The sequence below is a fragment of the Orcinus orca genome, chromosome 6 (genome assembly GCF_937001465.1).
Source record: "Orcinus orca chromosome 6, mOrcOrc1.1, whole genome shotgun sequence".
NCBI lineage: Eukaryota > Metazoa > Chordata > Mammalia > Artiodactyla > Delphinidae > Orcinus > Orcinus orca.
In genome coordinates, this window is record NC_064564.1 from 17,903,502 (window position 1) to 17,921,052 (window position 17,551).

Here is a 17,551-nt window from a genome sequence, read left to right on the forward strand (position 1 = left end):
CCCCCACTTGCCACAACTAGAGAAAGCCTGCACACAGCAACGAAGACCCAACGCAGCCAAAAATTAAATAAATAAATAAATTTATTTTTTAAAAAAAATAGAAGAGAAAGAATAGAGTGGGAAGCATCCACACAGCCCTCCCTCCCTTCCCCTGCCCCTGGAAGCTGCACGAAGACACTCTGAAGTGTGTGAGGGGGAGAAGGATGATGCAAACCACCAGCCCTCTGCCTAAAACTAAAGGGAGGAAGAGTAAAAACTGAGCCTTCTGTGCAATGCGGCAGACGGCTTAGCTTTCCTATGGCTGAGCCCTACTTCCTTTCCTTCGGACCTCCCATCTCCTCCTCCCCATCCTGTGTCTGTCTGCCTCGCCCTTGGAAGCCGCACTAGGTTCTAGACGACCACCCTTGCCATGCCATCATCAGAACCATTTACATGGGGGGGGCGGGCCAGACCCTGCAAATCCAGAGTTCTTGTCCTAACAAGCCTTACCCTATGAGAAAAATCTGCCTAGCTTCCCACCTCATGCCTGCCCCAATCTTCAGAGAGAATCAATGGACCCTCAATGTTCTTTGCTTTGATCCTCAACATTAGGGGCCTCGAGACATGTTTGTTGTACTCTGGGCATTTGGATTAGAAATGTGGATACGTGGATGAGTCCCGTTAGGATTTACAGAGCTTGAGTTGGAGCGAGAAGCCTGGGGGGTGGGGGTGGGGGTGCAGACATGACCTGTGCTCTTCAGATGACCCGGGAGCCCTGGGCAACTGCCCAACAACCCACTTACAGGTTAACTGGGACCCCCTCCCCAGCCCGACCTAGTTGCAGGAAATATACTCGTAGGCTTTCCAGACCTAGAGTCGTCCGGACCTAATTCTCTGAAGGAATCTCAGCAACACCAGTAAGTCTCTCCCTCATTTCTCCCCGAGTCTGGGAACATTTAGTGCTGAGAAGAAAAAGCCACTTCAGCAGCTGGGCTTCCTTCGAGCTCCCACCAGACCAGAGGCACGCATGTCTCCTCCGGAGCCAGGGCTGCGTCAGGCCCTTCTGCATCCAGTCACATTTTTTTTTGAATTTTTATCGGTTTATTTAGTTATTTTATCTGAGAGAATTTTACAAAGAAATAAATGTTTTTGCCTTTTAGAATGTGAGTTGAATTCTATGCTTTTCCTATTTATTTTCAGTACTTATGAAGAGATAGCATCTTTCATGTATTAAGGTCTTGCTTCAGGAGAAGCCGCTGGAAAGCAGCAGTGCTTCATCTCATGTGGCTCTGTCACTAGTTGTATGATGTGAGGCACCTTATTTACTCTGAACATCAGTTTTCTCAACTACGTTAAAAAAGTGAGCATGGGGCTTCCCCGGTGGCGCAGTGGTTGAGAGTCCGCCTGCCGATGCAGGGGACACGGGTTCATGCCCCGGTCCGAGAAGATCCCACATGCCGCGGAGCGGCTGGGCCCGTGAGCCATGGCCGCTGAACCTGCGCGTCCGGAGCCTGTGCTCCGCAACGGGAGCGGCCACAACAGTGAGAGGCCCGCGTACCGCAAACAAAAACAAAAACCAAAACAAAAACACAAAAGTGAGCATGGGTTAACTTGTGTAATTTTTAAGAGTTCTATATTTTTGAAAGTCAATAATACATATTTTTTCTTAATTAAAAAAAACCCTTGCCCTGCCACCCTTAGAGGATTGCCGTAAGAATTAAATGGATGGCATACGTATAACAGCACTGAAACCTCACAAAATGCAGAGTCACAGATTTTGGTTTTGGTTGTTTTAGCTACACGGCGCAGCATGCAGGATCTTAGTTCCCCAACCAGGGATCGAACCCATGCCCCCTGCAGTGGAAGCGCGGAGTCTTAACCACTGGAGCACCAGGGAATTCCCCAGAGTCACATATTTTGATGCTGGCCTCTGGGCATGTCTGCGCTCATGCACTCAGCTGGCTGTTTTGAAAACACCCACAGTCCAAAACTGTATACCCTAAGCACTTCCTGGATTTTTACTAGCATCACTTCAGATGTAAAGCATGTTGATATTTGCTCTAAGTGCCTTATGAATAAGTAACTTCTACTGTCTGGGCCTTGCTCCGTGTCTGGCAGAAGGCCATCCGGACTTACCCTCATACATCTCCAGGATGTGAACCGTGTCTCCAACCTGCAAGGAGAGCTCCACATCTTGAGAGGCATTGTAGTTATAGATCGCTGGAAAGGAGAAATAAAAGAGGGACATGATGGCATCAGTGGCAGTTCAAATACAAGTCACCAAACACATTAAAAATAATAATAATAATACGAGTCACCAAAGAGCACATTCAGTGGTTAGTGAACCACTCCTCTAACAAATAACCCTCTCTTTAATCATTTCAGGTGAATCCCCCACTGAAAAGCAGAGGGCATCCTCCTGGACTCCCATTACTGGTATGTTACAGTCATACTTCCATCCAACAAATATTGGTTGGTTGCCTACTATGAGATAGAGACTGGAGATAGAGTGTTGAAACACACAGATGTGGTCCCTGTACCAGGGATTTTTAATAGTTTAGTACGGGAAGAGATATAGTAAATATATTATTACAGAAACAACTCCTTAATTAAAATGGTGATAAGAGTTATCAGCCTATAACACCACTGAGCTTATGATCTCTAGGGCATAGGGCGAGCCGTCTCCCGGCTTCCCTGACACAGTAACAGGCAGCCAACGGACCACGTGTGAGTCCCACCTACCCCCCAGTAATAGACTAACACTGGGTGGCTGCCTCACCCCAGCTCTAGGTACCCTGGGGAAATGGGGTGTCCCCAAGGCGACCTCCATCACCACAGTCCTTAGGACTGGCAATGACTGGACCACAATCATACAAAACAGTAGACGAACTCTTGTAACTCCAAACGAAGAAGGCAATCCCATTTTAAGACAGGTAAGAGCTCTGAAGAGACATTTTACGGAGAATCATATATGATCACTAATAAGCACCAGAAAAGACGTCCAACAACCATTAGTCATCAGGGAAATGCAAACTAAAACCGCAACGAGATACAACTTCTCACCCACCAGAATGGCTATTAATTTTTAAAAGGCAGACTTGGCAGGAATGTGGAGAAACTGGAACCCTCATGCATCGCTAGTAGGAACATAAAATGACACAACCTCTTCGGAAAACGGTTTGGTAGTTTCTTAAAAAGTTAAACATAAATGTACGTGCAGCCCAGCAATTCCGCGCCCAGTTATCTACAAAGAGAAATGGAAACGTGCTGACACAGAAACTTCATGTGAATATCCATAGCTGTTGTGGTAGGCAGGATAATAGCCCCCCAAAGATATCCACGTCCGATTTCGGCATCTGTGAATGTTTCCTCAGGTGGCAAAAAGTGTGAGTTAGTTAAGGATACGGAGAGGAGGTTAAGCTGGAAATTCAGGGTGTGGTCCAAACACAATCACACGTATCCAGATGACAGAGAGACAGAGGGAGTTTTGAGAGTCTCACAGAAGAGAAGGCAACATGAGGACGGAGGCAGAGGTGGAAGTAACACGACCTCAGGTCAAGGACTGGCACCACCACTAGCAGCTAGAAAAGACAAAGGACGGAATCTCCCCTAGAGCCTCTAGAAGGAGCACAGCCGGTCAACACCTTGATTTTAGACCTCTGGCCTTCAGAGCTACGAGAGAATAAAATCCTCTTGTTTAAGCCACCAAGTTTGTGGTAAGTTGCTAGGACGGCCACCAGAAACCAATATAGCAGCATTATTCACAACAGCTGAAAACTGGAAACAATTCATCCACTGAAGAATGAGTGGAGAAGTAAAATAGGGTGTGTCCACACAATGGAATATCAGTCAGCAATAAAAAGCAATGAAATACGAACACATGCCACAACACGGATGCTTCAAAGACATTATGCGAAATGAAAGTCCCGTGCACACATACGTTAGGCTTCCATTTCCTTGTAACGTCCAGAAGAGGCAAGTCTATCAGCGACATAGGGCAGCTGATTGTTTCGTGGGTTGGGGGTGGGAATAGCGACAGAGCACAACAGGCACCAGGAAGCTTTACAGAGAGATGGAAACATCCTAAAACTGGATTGGATTGTAGTGATGGTCATATAACACTGCACATTTACTAAAAATCAATGCACTATATGCTTACAGTGGGTGGATTTTATGGTATATAAATTAGACATCGATGAAGCTTTTTTTGTGTGTGTGTGTGTGTGTGTGTTACACGGGCCTCTCACTGTTGTGGCCTCCCCCGTTGCGGAGCACAGGCTCCGGATGCGCAGGCTCAGCGGCCATGGCTCACGGGCGCAGCCGCTCTGCGGCATGTGGGATCCTCCCGGACCGGGGCACGAACCCGTGTCCCCTGCATCGGCAGGCGGACTCTCAACCACTGCACCACCAGGGAAGTCCTTTTTTTTTTTTTTTAAGGTAGATTTATTTCTTGCCCTCTCTCATGATGAGTGAGCTGCATCCTTTCAGGGAAAAAGAACCACCTTAGAGATTCGGTTCTAACCACTGACCTGACCATCCAAGGAACCCACGACGTTCCCCCTCTCTGCAGCTCTTATGAGCACATGAGGCTGGTCACTCAATCCATCAAACCATCTGCCAGATGCCACAAGGGTCATTAAGAAGGGAAGAAAGGCATCCAATCCAATCATGGTACCTACTGCTCTTTCCTGAGCCTGCGATGCCCCGAGATCAGCAGGCTGACTGCAGGCTCATCACAGTCAATCTAGCCCAGAACAGAAGGAGCAGACCTCTAGCCCCATGTTCTTCAAGTGGCCTCTCTTTTTGAAGAGAATCACCCAAATATGTGTTCTTCTGTAGTCTTGGCACAGAAGTCTGGACAGATGATACTGGAACTGGCTGACTACTGAGCTTGGGGACTATAATATGAATTCAGAATAAGATCAGGCATTCAGAAGGAGTTAGTTCCTGGTTCCTAGACTTCTTCCTGGGCCACGAGGCCACAGCTACTGATCCACTGGGGTTCACTTCCTTCGTCTAACTGCTACTTGATTCAAATGTTTTGCCCACTAGGTATACTGCTGGGTCTCCATAGAAAATGTAGATCTCACATCCCTGAATCCCTCGAGCCCCCCATTCACTGCCTCCCCCCAAACTGGTTCCTCCCACTGGCCCCACCAGCAGATGGAATCAGGAAGTAGAGAGCTTGCTGTGTCACAGTGTGTTGTGTAATCACTGAGCTTCACCTCTTCCTCGCCCTTAGTCACCAGGAAAGTAAGCAGAACTCTCAAAGGCAGCACCTGGCACTGTAGCTCCAAGCTACAAACACCTACCAAGGACTGCTGTAAACACACACACACACACACACACCCCCCACAGACTATTATGTTTCCTTAAATCCTAGATTCCAGAGCCTGACAATCAAAGTGCTCCCGAAATTATCCTGGCCTTCATTCTCCACCTTTGCCTCCATCGTCTGTCAAATTCCACCCTCTGCTCCAGTCAGGACTCATAACCTCCCCTAAATCCTGTGCTCAGCTCACGGTTTACCTCTGCCTGGAACGACAGCTCATCTGTTTCTTCCTCACGCTGTAAAGCTCACGTTCACGATGCAGTTCGACAAACGATTCCTGACTCCCTATCACCCTGCAAGGATCTCTTTTTTTCCTCCGATGTCCCGCAATTTTTCCTTTAACACGGTTTGGCCTTTAAATCACAGATAATCTTGTGTTATCATCTGCCACCGATCAGAAGGTAAACCCTTCATGAATGGGGACCCGGTTACACATTACTTTGTGCCTTTCACATTCCAAGGCACTGGATGCGGCCCAAAGAAGGTGCTCAGGGCACAAGAGTGGCCTTTATAAAACCCACCGATCGATTCAGTTATTCACCACTTCTTCCACAAACTGCAAGGTAATTCTGCTTCCCTCAGAAGCAGCAGGTGTGGTTCCCCACCACTCATGAAAGGGATTATCCAATCACCTCTCTGGCCTCTCTTTTGCTAATTACACGAGAGCATCTGCCTTTCCAACCCAAGCCTTCAAAGAGCTTCACATGGGAAGCACACTCTTCAGCAATGCCTTTCGCTGGAGTGACAAGTCACCAGTTAGAGGGCATTTGTACTCCCTGTTGCATGCCTTTGGGCAGGAGTACTAACAAGATTTCCAGTCACTTACAACGTCATCTATTTACGCCAACGATGCACTTTAGAACCACGCCTTCTCCGTCTCCCTCCTTAATCCACTTCATTTTCGTTGTAGTTTATGATTTCTCTTCCATATGGAATATAGTAACTGCATGGAGTGGGTGCCAATTACCATATTATTTAATGAGGAAACTGAGACTCAGAAGGGGTCAGCACCTTGCCCCGAGGAGCCCAGCTTTACCAGCAGCAGAGCTGTTACTGACGCCGTCCTGTGAAGACCCATTCATCTCATTTTACCAGGCTGGTCCACGATGCCAAAGGGATGCCCTGGAAGAGCCCGGCAGCAAAGAAAAGAACCTGATAGCGTCTCAGTATGTTGTCTGCCTTAGAATTCTCTCATTAAACGAGACCCCCAACTTCCCCAAACACTCTTTATCACACTGGGTTGGCCAAAAAGTTCGTTCTGTTAGTGAATACGTTATTCAATGAAGTTCTTGGTGAAAATGAAAAATGTCTTTTATTTTTACTTAAAAACAAACAAACTTTCTGGCCACCCCAATACAGGTTGGTGATCACGTTGTCTGCTCTCGTCTTGCGCTATTTCAAAAACAGGCTTACAATTCGCATGCTCAGTGGATCATGTTTTCTCCCTAGAATGTGAATAACTGTTACAGAGGAAGACAGAGAAAGGAGAAGTAAAGGAAACCCTTTGGGTTAAACAAAGCAGACTCAGTTCTATCAGTTACACATGCATGACCTTGGATGAGTTTGTCTGGGCCTCAGTTTCCCATCTGTAAACAAGGCATGGACCAGATGGCTCTAAGGGACCCTACGGCTCCAACAGCCTCTGATTCACGAGGTTATGAAAAGAGGCAAGAGAAACAAGCTGTGTCGTTTCGAATCAGCAGGCACCACCGCAATGTCTTGTTTTGTCTGAGGAAATTAAACAAGAGAAGGGAGTCAGTCGCTGTGTACGAACCGCCCTGCTGGCTGCTACGTGCAAGGTTGGGAAAGACAAGCTGCTGGAATTCTGCCCCGAGCAGCTTACTGTTTATATGGCAAAAGTATAATTTTGCAGAGCCAACTAGATAAGACAGTACGTCTACAAATGTAAAGTAGTTTGCATTTTACCAATCTTTGATTTGGCCTGGCCTTTTCTTTTAAACCAGACTTTCATGAGAGAGGAAAAAAGAGAAGAAATGTGAGGTCTTAGCATCATGCAACAAGAAACCAGCAGAATAAGAAGTGTCTCTGATAGGCCCCAATACGAGGATTGATTTTGACAATGAAAAGTCGATGGGCTGCTAGTAGTTCATCCTTCTGATAAATCAGGCTTTTTCATGAATCCTCAAATGACAACCCCCTGAAGAATTAACTAAAACGTGACGTTTTCTATTAGGCGTTTGGTAGCGTCTATGAAAGAAAGATACAGCAAACACGGAACGAGGTCCTGACTTGAGTTGTCTGCTATTCAGAATGTTATCAGGAGGATCACACTTCCTCTTTCTCATTATCATCTTGACCTGCCTACTTTCAGCCATTAGAACTATTAAGACTAAAAAGGCACATGTGTCTTTATCTTCACCCTGGGGTCAATGCAGTAATGTCTTAGAAGGCCAAGTGGACTTTTCCTTTTGCTCTTTAATTCCAGTCTACTACAAGGATGAGACGACAATCAGATTCAACAGGAAGTATGACCCCAGGAGTTTAAAAAAAAATGTGGTTTTATGCTGACCATTCCAATTAGGCTCCAGACTGGTCATCCAAGTCAGGGGCTGTCAGATGAGAACAACAGCTTCTACTTGTCACCAACAGTACTCCACAGGAGCAGCTCTTACAGGATCCTTAACTTCGTTTTCTAGACCTTTAGGAGAATTTAATGACCAGTTAGGAGATTTAATGACCGGTTCATTGGTTATTCTTTAGAAATCTCTATTTTAAGGATTATATCTATTTGTGGCTAGAACAGATAAATGTATCTTTAATGGGAGAGAGATTTCACAGATATAAACTCAACTATGGTTTATTTATTTCCTCACTGGTACCAAAGGATTACCTCCAAGCCATCTCATTTAAATTAGTATGAAATTAAATTTACGTGAAACATGTAAAGCTAAAACAAGGCAACTCAAAATTGCAGAATAGAAAGTCTTTGTTCTGCAAACACCAGGAGTTTCCCCACAGTCTGTCTACGTAAGAAATGGAGGTACCAGTATATTCTTCCAAAGAGGAGAATGTAGCAGAGCCTCTAGGAAGATGACAAGCCCTGGTAGACACAGGGTAAATGGCAGTCACCTTCCCTTTCCCCCTTTCTTGCCCTGTCTGGCTTCCCACTTCGGGCACGGAGGCAGGCACGTCCTCAAAGATGGACACAACTGCCCTCCCCAACAGGACAGTGGAAGTCATTCAATGAAAACTGGGGATCAGGAAGGTCTGTACAGGTAACGGAACAAGCTAGCCTCAACAGTCCTAACAAGGTAAAGTTGGACAACGAAGGGCAGATGTCCTTAAGGACAGCAAATGCATTTAATTGCAGGCAGCTAAGTACAAAGCGCCCCTTAGAAACAGCACGAGAATCGGGGAATAGTTCAGTATTTTAATCATGTTCTTGCTGCCCCTTCCAAGCATTTCTGCAGTGATTCAACTGAGGAGTCGGGGTGTTATTCAGAATACCAAGGATGCCTCAATCCTGGACTCACTATAGCACTCTCAATCTGGGTGTAACACTGAAAGTGCACATTCTAATGTTACCATGCTTATACTTCTACTAAGCTTCTATGCTTTTCAACTGAGCTCTTTCTTGTTAAGGAAAAGTAAAAGAGAAAAAAATCAGAGGGCAAGTATGGCAGGCTTTTAATGAGGAAGTAAAAAAATGAACTTACTAACAAGTCCAGAACACCTCCCCCTAATCAAATAAGGTATTATTATCAGGTTCTTCTCGGTATGCATTCTTATTAAATAAAAATGAGACAGATCTAAGATAAAAATGGTCAGATCTAAGACTGGGCTGAGTTTGCGGCATCTACCTTATGGACAGAAATCATAATTGAGGAATAGAGAATCTAAAAATAAAAGCCAGGATTTCCCTGGTGGTCCAGTGGTTAAGCATCCACGCTCCCACTGCAGGAGGCTCAGGTTCGATCCCTGGTCGGGGAACTAAGATCCCACATGTGGTGGCGAGGCCAAAAAAAAAAAAGAAAAGGAAAGATAAAAGCCACCAATTATTGCAGACTCTAGAACAAGCACTTTGAAATGACACTCAAGAATGTTAGTGATGATTTTCTCCATATGTACATGAAATTTGAGACAAAGCACAGATAAACTGAGAAAATGAATGATCCCCTACCAGGCTGGAAAACCCATTAATTTAATATCACCAATCTGAAAAGGCAAATACAAAGGCAGCAGCTTTTATGTCTGTCTCCACAGGGCCTGTCCCAGAACAAGCTCAGTTGGTCGCCCTTAGCCTCCGGGGCGCGTTCAGGAGGGTCTTAGGACAGCTTCTCCCATATTATGTACACCAGAGTCACTGCACACCAGAGTCACATCCTACTGAAAGCACCATGAGAAAACAGAATGTGTACATGTGGCTGGGAGCGAAGGGCGAATCAGAAAAGCAGAGAACTGAGGAGAAGGCCAGACACTGAAGAGATCTGGGAAACCTCCCTGTTTCATAAATGAAGAAATGGAAGCCCGGTGTGTACCAGACCAAGGTGACACCAAATTACAGTCAGGCTACTGAAGGTATTTTCTGCAGCTTGGCCAAAAACCTACCATTGCGGACTCTCAGGAAAGGCACTGAATATTTTGGGCTTCAGTTTCCTTATCAATAAAGTGACATTTGCAACCTGGTATTTTGCCTACCTCAGGGTTACTGTAAGAATACAATAAAAAGAAACATAAAAACGAGTAAGTATTGGTAATGTCTCTGGTAGGTTCTTCACCATAACAGAAAAGAGAAGTATGAAATCAAAAAGATACATAACTCTGGGCTAATCGATTTGCATTGGAAATTCAGTATGAATTTGGAATATTTTTCTCTCTATTCAACTTAAAAATACGTATTCATTTAGACTTGTGGCCAAAGTGGACCACAGGGATCAGGGATCAGATGAACTATCATCTTGAACATCTAAAAAATGGACAAAAATATGACAGTGGTTTTCAGACACTGACCAGCATACAACACAGGAGGGTGATGCCTGAGAGAAGGGAAGCAGATGAGGGAAATCTTCAGTTGCATCTCCAGGCAAAAGTGCAGGGAGGAGAAGCTGAAACACAGCCCAGGAATTCACCCTAAGGTGAGGGAAGAGAGTTGAGAATTCAGGGAAGTCAAGGTGACTATAACATACAGAGCAGAGAATCAGAGAGGTGAGGGCTGCCTAAGTTTCTCTACTAGCTTAAGCTGATTACTGATCAGCCCATGCGTGTGAAGAAAATTCCCGAGGGCAAGGAAAAGAACCACTGGGAAAGAAAAGGAGGAGCTATTCCCAAGCCTCACACAGAGCTGGGAACAATTCACATTCTCCACAACCAGAGCCAAGAAACCTTACGGTATGTGGCCACTGGCTTGGGTACTCAGAAGAGTATTGCCTTGGTAATGCAACCAAACTGGCCCCAGACTACAGGCTGTGCTGATCCCACCTAATAAAGATCAAATGCAAACCTGGAGAGAATGAAAGTTTCCTCATAATTCAACTCCATCCCAGAACAAGGCTCAAACCCCCAACATGATAATATTTACAACGTCTGACATTCAGTTCATGATTATAAGACATGCAAGGAAGAAGGAAAATAATCACCTATAGTTAGGAGAAAAAGCAATCAATAGAAAAAGACCCAGAAATGATGCAGATCAGGCAACAGAAAAAGTCCCAGTTAACTGAAAAGTATTCAAACCATACAAAGCATGTTCTTTGACTACAACGGAATTAAATTAAAAATCAATAACAGAAAGACATTTAGAAAATCCCAAGATATTTGGAAACTGAACAACACACCTCTAAACAGCTCCAGGACCATTAAAAAAAATCAATGTAATCCACCACATTGAGATAAAAAGAGAGAAAAAATATGATCATCTCTATAGATGCAGAAAAGGCATTTGATAAAATCTGATATTCACTGATGATAAAAAGTGTCAGCAAATTATGAATATCTTTAATTTGATAAAAAGCATACACGATGCACCTATAGCAAACATACTGAACTGTCAAATATTAAATATGCTTCCCTAATACTGGGAACATGGCAAGGATATCTGCTCTCTATTCTATATTTTAATGTGGTTGTAACTAGTGCTATGATGCAAGAAAAAGAAATTAAAAGCTTACTAATTGGAAAGAATGTCATAAAGCTGCGTTTATTAGCAAATGATTTGGTCATCTATACAGAAAATTTTAAGGCATTTACAAAAGTTACTAGAACTAATGAGTGAGGCTAAGGAGGTTTTAGGCCCCAATTTTGGTCAATATACAAAAGAAAAAAAAGTCCACTGTATTTCTCTATACTATAACAAGCAAGCTGAAATTGCTGGATTATGATGTAAAGTGCATTTCTTCCTATAGATTTCAGGTCAAACGATTTGAAAACCAGTGCCCCAGAGAAACTCTTGCACAAGTGTACTAAGAAATATATATAAGAATGTTCAGGGCTTTCCTGGTGGCGCAGTGGTTGAGAATCCGCCTGCCAATGCAGGAGACACGGGTTCGAGCCCTGGTCCGGGAAGATCCCACATGCCGCGGAGCAACTGAGCCTGTGCGCCACAACTACTGAGCCCGCATGCCACAACTACTGAGCCCGTGCGCCACAACTACTGAGCCCGCATGCCATAACTACTGAGCCCGCATGCCACAACTACTGAAGCCCGTGTGGCTAGAGCCCGTGCTCCACAACAAGAGAAGCCACGACAATGAGAAGCCCGTGCACCGCAACAAAGAGTAGCCCTCGCTCACCGCAACTAGAGAAAGCCCGTGCACTGCAATGAAGACCCAACACAGCCAAAAATAAATAAATAAATAATAAATTAATTAATTAAAAAAAAAAAAGAATGTTCACAGTAGCAGTGTTTGTAGTAGCAAAAACTGGAACCAACCCAATGTCCATTGAAAGGAAAATGGGGAAATAGTTATGTTATATTCAAACATAGAATACAGCAGGGAAAATGAATACATTCTTTGCACACATACCACTAACAAAATGTTGGGCAAAGTTTTTAAAAATACAGGAGCGATATACACAGATACCTTTAGATAAAATTTAAAATCTTGGAAAACTAGATGAATTAGGTTTTTAAAATATGCATATATATGTGGTAAAACTATAGGAAAAATTATGAAAATAAAATACACTCATTTCAGAATACTTTTACTTCCAGGGTGGGGCTGTGGTGTCCGACTATTAGGGAGAAGCATGAGTGTGGGTCTAATATACAGTGAACTTTTTTTTGCAATTCATTAGATGGGGATACATGGGGGGTTTTGTTAGTTTGTTTTTATGCAAGTGTTGTAAATATTCTTTTATGAGTTCAACATTTAATATTTCAGTGGTTCACAAATTGTTAAAACACAAGATTTCTGGGCCCCATCTTTAGTTTCTGAGTCAGAAGGTTAGGAATGGGGCCCCAGAATTTGCATTTGAACACGTTCCCAGGTAGGAATGACACTGCTGGTTCAGTTCAACATTTCAAGAACCTCTGCATTACATATTTGAGCCTCACACAAACCAGCGAAGAAGAAAGAGTGAACATGGGCCTCATTTTACAGATTTAAAAAAGTAATCTCTGAGCGATTAAGGGGTCGACTACTGCTAATCATACCAGCTCTGGTCTCAGACTACCTGTGTCCAAACACTGGCTCTGTATTTACTGATTCTTATTGGAGGTAATTTAAATTCTTGATGCCCCAGTTTCCTAACCTGTAAAATGGGTACAATTATAGCAATTCACATACAGGGTTCTTGTGAGCACTAAAGAATTATAAAGGTAAAGCACTTAAATTTGTTCCTGGTACATAGTAAATCCTGGGTAAACGTTAACTAACTTTAATACCACTACGTTAACTAAGTGGTAGAGTGAGACTTAAATCTAGGTATTCATATTCATTTTCAATCACTGTCGACACAAATGCCTTTTGGTACCACAAAACAACACTGGTGAGTTCCACAAAACTTATCTTTAAAAAAATTTTTTTAGAAACCTTTAAAACTGGATGACTTTAATGGAAATTCTAGATCCCACTGCTCTTTCCACTTACAAGAAAACTAAGAACCCAAGACCCTACAGCTAGTTAGATTCAGTCTGGGATGAGCAAGCTGGAATAGCTTTTTCCAAAGGCCACATAACTAGTCTTTATAATAAATGTCACCCTGTATTGAACTGTACTTCTAACGTAAACAATGAAAACAATGGAGGATTAAAAAACAAATGATCAATTACCATTTCTGGAATGAATGAATGAATCAAATAAGCAAGCAAGCCTCAGGCCTGTGAACCTGAGGAACTAGGTTTCCGACTTGTTTACCTTCTTAATATATTTATTTTAGCAACCAAATAAAAATGTATTTACACACTACAATTAGCTGGAGTCAATTCAATGCAAAGGTATGGAAATGTCCTTTCAATCTCATTTCTTCCTCTAGTCTCTAGAAAAGTAAATACAATATTTCTATGGCTTAATTTAAGAACAAATGAAAAATCTAAATTTGATTGTGTATCACCGTAATCACTTTACATTTTAAAAAATTCACCAGAATTCCACTTTTTTTCACATGCATTCGAAAATAATCAAAAATAAAGTAGCATGCAAATTCAAAACACCTCTTGAGTTATCCCCAAAGCATTAAAATATTTTAGGCATGAATGTTCATAAAAAGAAAATATTGCTCATAAAATAGAACAACCTAACTTACAGCACAATCTAAATGCTAATAGCATAATAACATTTTTCCAACCAGAAATCTAGCCTTGCTTGTTTTCTGGCATTTAAGAGTAGAAATCAGGGACTTCTCTGGCGGTCCAGTGGTTAAAACTCCATGCTTCCACTACAGGGGGCGCAGGTTCGATCCCTGGTCAGGGAACTAAGATCCTGCATGCCACATGCGGTGCAGCCAAAAAATAAATAAAAAATAAAACTAGAAATCACGCTAAAGCTAGTGAAAAACGTATTTCCTGGTCTTCTACACTAGTACATTATACTTTATTTCAGTATAACCAATTAATCAATAAGCCGTGATCTACAGTGCAGTACAGATAAGGAGTAAAAACAAAGAGAGATGATTGGTGACTTTGCTCTTTTGAGTCACTTAGGCTTGACACCCATAGCGCCATCTTACACTTGTTGCTCTCCGTTTCCAGTCCTACAGTTTTAGTCTTTCCTTCACGATCTAGAACTCAGATGACTACCTTTGGACCTTAACTGATCACCCTGCCTGCAGTCTCTCCTCTTGTGCAAAACAGGATGTTAAAAACCACAGGCCCAAAATGGCGTCACTTGTGCTAAAGCCCAAGATATGAAACCTAGATGTAATACCTAACGCCAAAAATGTAATCTTAATCAACCAATCTGGAATTTTCTGGTCAGCACCCATGAGGTCATCTGACAAGTGCACCCTATCCATCCTCCAGAGGAAGAAGAGGCAATCCACATGGTAAAACCCTTACTGTTCGCATCCTCCCACAAAAGAAATCCTGGCCTAAAAAATAATCCTTTCTTTCCTTTTGCTAGTAGCTCCCTTGCCCTACCCTTCTTCCTATAAAAACCTTCCATTTCACACAACCTTTTAGAGCACCCTTCTAGTTGCTAGGTGGGATGCTGCAGGATTCATGAATCACCGAATAAAGCCAATTAGATCTTAAATTTACTTGGTTAGATTCTGTTTTTCAACAGGGACAGATAATAATAATTACATCATAGGGCTACTGTGGAGACTGAATAATAAAACTCTTACCAGGGGAAGAACTAGCTATTACTGATATTATAACATTACTTTGTATAATTGTGTCACTCTAATACTTTTTAACACTACTTATAACATCTTATTCCCCAGTTCAAAAATCTTCTGAGAGTTCTCTATTTTCCACTGATGCACGTGATTTAAGAACTTTTGAAGCTCAGTTCTATCTGAGTCTTCTTTTGTAATCCCCTTGCTTCAATGGCCCTCTCTACTTTACTCCATTGGACCAAATCCTATCCATAAATTAAGTTTACAAAACGCCAATTCAACCTCAAGCTCATCCCCAATTATCCCAGCCTTCCATGGTTTCCCCTTTTCAGAGATTATACACCTCAACCTATTCTGCATAATTTAAAGCTTAACCAACTCAACCTAGTGTGTGACGGGACCTGCCCAGGTCCCTCCTGGGGCTCCATGCAAAGAGGAGCCCCACAACCAGAGGCTGACATCAGGCATGGCCCCCTGTAACCATGGTGATACAGAACCAAACTTGGGTCTGCTGGCCTGCTGCTCAGCAGAGCCAATCTACTGACACTGGGTTCTGGTGAAGGAAAGGGCAGCCTTTACTGCAGGTACCAAGCAAGGAGAACAGGTAGCTCATGCTCAAAAGTTCCAAACTCCCAGATGTGTTTCAGGGAAGGGCTTTTGAAAGCAATATTTGGGGTGAGGGTTACAGGGGGCATGACTCTCTTCTGATTGGGGGGTGGTGAGGTAACTGGGTGGTGTTTCAAGAATCTTAATCCTCAGTCTTCTGGTTCCAGCCACTCTGGGACCTCTGTGCTTGTGGTGAGCACACAGTCACCATCCTCCACCTGCGTGGGGGTCTTAGTTACTGCAGAAAAAGATATGTGTCCAATTGTTTTGTATATCCCTTGAGGAGGAATTAGAACTCTGTTTTTTCACTGAACTATTGTTTCTTGACTGCTTTTCCTCTGTTTCTGCGTTCCCTTACTTCCTTAACTAGGAATTGCTTGAGTCTGCTCTTTGGAACTCAGGGAAGGCCTAGGAGATGAAAGCCTTTTTCTACAAACAAAACCAGGGGACACAGAGGAGCGTCTGTACCTGGGAAGGCCCCACAGGGTCCTGCTCAGTTTCAAATCCCCCTTTTCTTTGATACTCTGCAATCCTGAGGGGAACAGGGGGCAGGACAGGAAAGCAAATAAAGTTCTGGAGAGAAAGGTTAATCATAAACTCAGGGGAACTCAATTTTAGGGGGACTCAGTTTCAATGGGCTTCTTGGTACAGGCCTTCCTGAGACGACTGCTCAACAGCGACAAAAGAGGACTTGTGTTGGTTAGTCTCTACTTCCCTAAATTATAAGACTTCATTAAATCCCTTCATTAAATCTCCTCAAAAGGGAGCCAAGAGCATTCCTGGCAGCATCCCTCCGTCAGGTCCTGTCTGAACACCACGGTAGACAAATCTTTGTTTTTTCTCCTTATTTATACTATGCTCTGATACTGTGAAAAATTTCCTCTGTAGCAGATGGTGGGTTGGGGAAGTAATTTGGAGTGTGGTGTGTGTGAATAGAATACGTGATATATGAAAATGTGCCGAACCGGGGGGTGGGGGGGTGGGGGTAAGGTTGGCAAAGCTCCCTAACAAATAGGGCTGATTCGAGGTTGCCTCTATCCTGATAGTTCTTTGGCCCTTTCAAGAAATTTCAGGAAGGGAAAATTTAGTTGCCTAGACTTGGCGCCATATTGTCCCTCTCAAGTCTCCGTCATTTAATGGAAAGTTTAACAATATTGTTATTGTTACAAATAGTTGCATCTCATTTTTATCATCTTACTTTGTGCTTTCTATTTTCTTTGTTTTATCTCTTGCTCTGTGGACTCTGCTTTCCTTTTCCCCCTTCTGGCAATATAATAAGGTAATTCTCTGTACAGATAGAGAGGTTTTAACTGTATTTGTCAAAAACTGGAAACAACCCAAATGTCCTTCAACAAGAGAATGAAGAAACAAGCTGTGTTACATCTGTACACTGGAATTCTCCTCAGCAGTGAAAAGGAACAACTACTGTTACGACGTGATGAATCTCACATGCGTTATATCAAGTGAAAGAAGCCAGACTCAACAGGGTACATACATCCTGTATGATTACATTTATAGAACATTCTGGAAAAGGTGAAAGGTACAGGGGAGGAACACAGACCAGTGGTTGCCAAGTGCTGGGGTTGAAAAGGGAGCTGACTACAAAGGAGCCCAGGAAAACTTTTGCAGGTGATAAAAGTATTCTACATTTTGATTGTGGTGATAGTTGCACAGCTAAATGAGTTTGTCAAAATTCACAGATTTATACACTAAAATTATACCTTAATTAGGTATAATTAAATTATACTTTAATTATTTTCATTTTAGTAAAAAACAGTCCACTCTACTCGTGATTACTTTGACACTTAAAAAAAAAAAAACCTCTTGAACCTACACTTAATTACCCATACCTATTTTTTCATTTTTTTTTTTTTTTGCGGTACGCGGGCCTCTCACTGT

General features: G+C 43.0%; 1 protein-coding gene across 10 annotated transcripts in view; it reads right to left on the reverse strand.

Moving 5' to 3' along the window:
- Positions 1-17,551, reverse strand: part of DOCK5 (dedicator of cytokinesis 5) — a 231,344-nt gene that overhangs the window by 167,851 nt on the left and 45,942 nt on the right. For 8 of the 10 annotated variants that reach the window (XR_004483692.2, XR_007477822.1, XR_007477821.1 and 5 more), the window contains exon 2: positions 2,116-2,199. Coding sequence is in view for 6 of the 10 variants with exons in the window: in XM_004270673.4 (XP_004270721.1) it covers positions 2,116-2,199 (84 nt within the window). In the remaining 4 variants the exon portion in view is untranslated. Of the gene's footprint in view, positions 1-2,115; positions 2,200-17,551 lie in introns of those variants that run through there. The other 2 variants (XM_033429767.2, XM_049710889.1) reach the window with 2 other exon arrangements.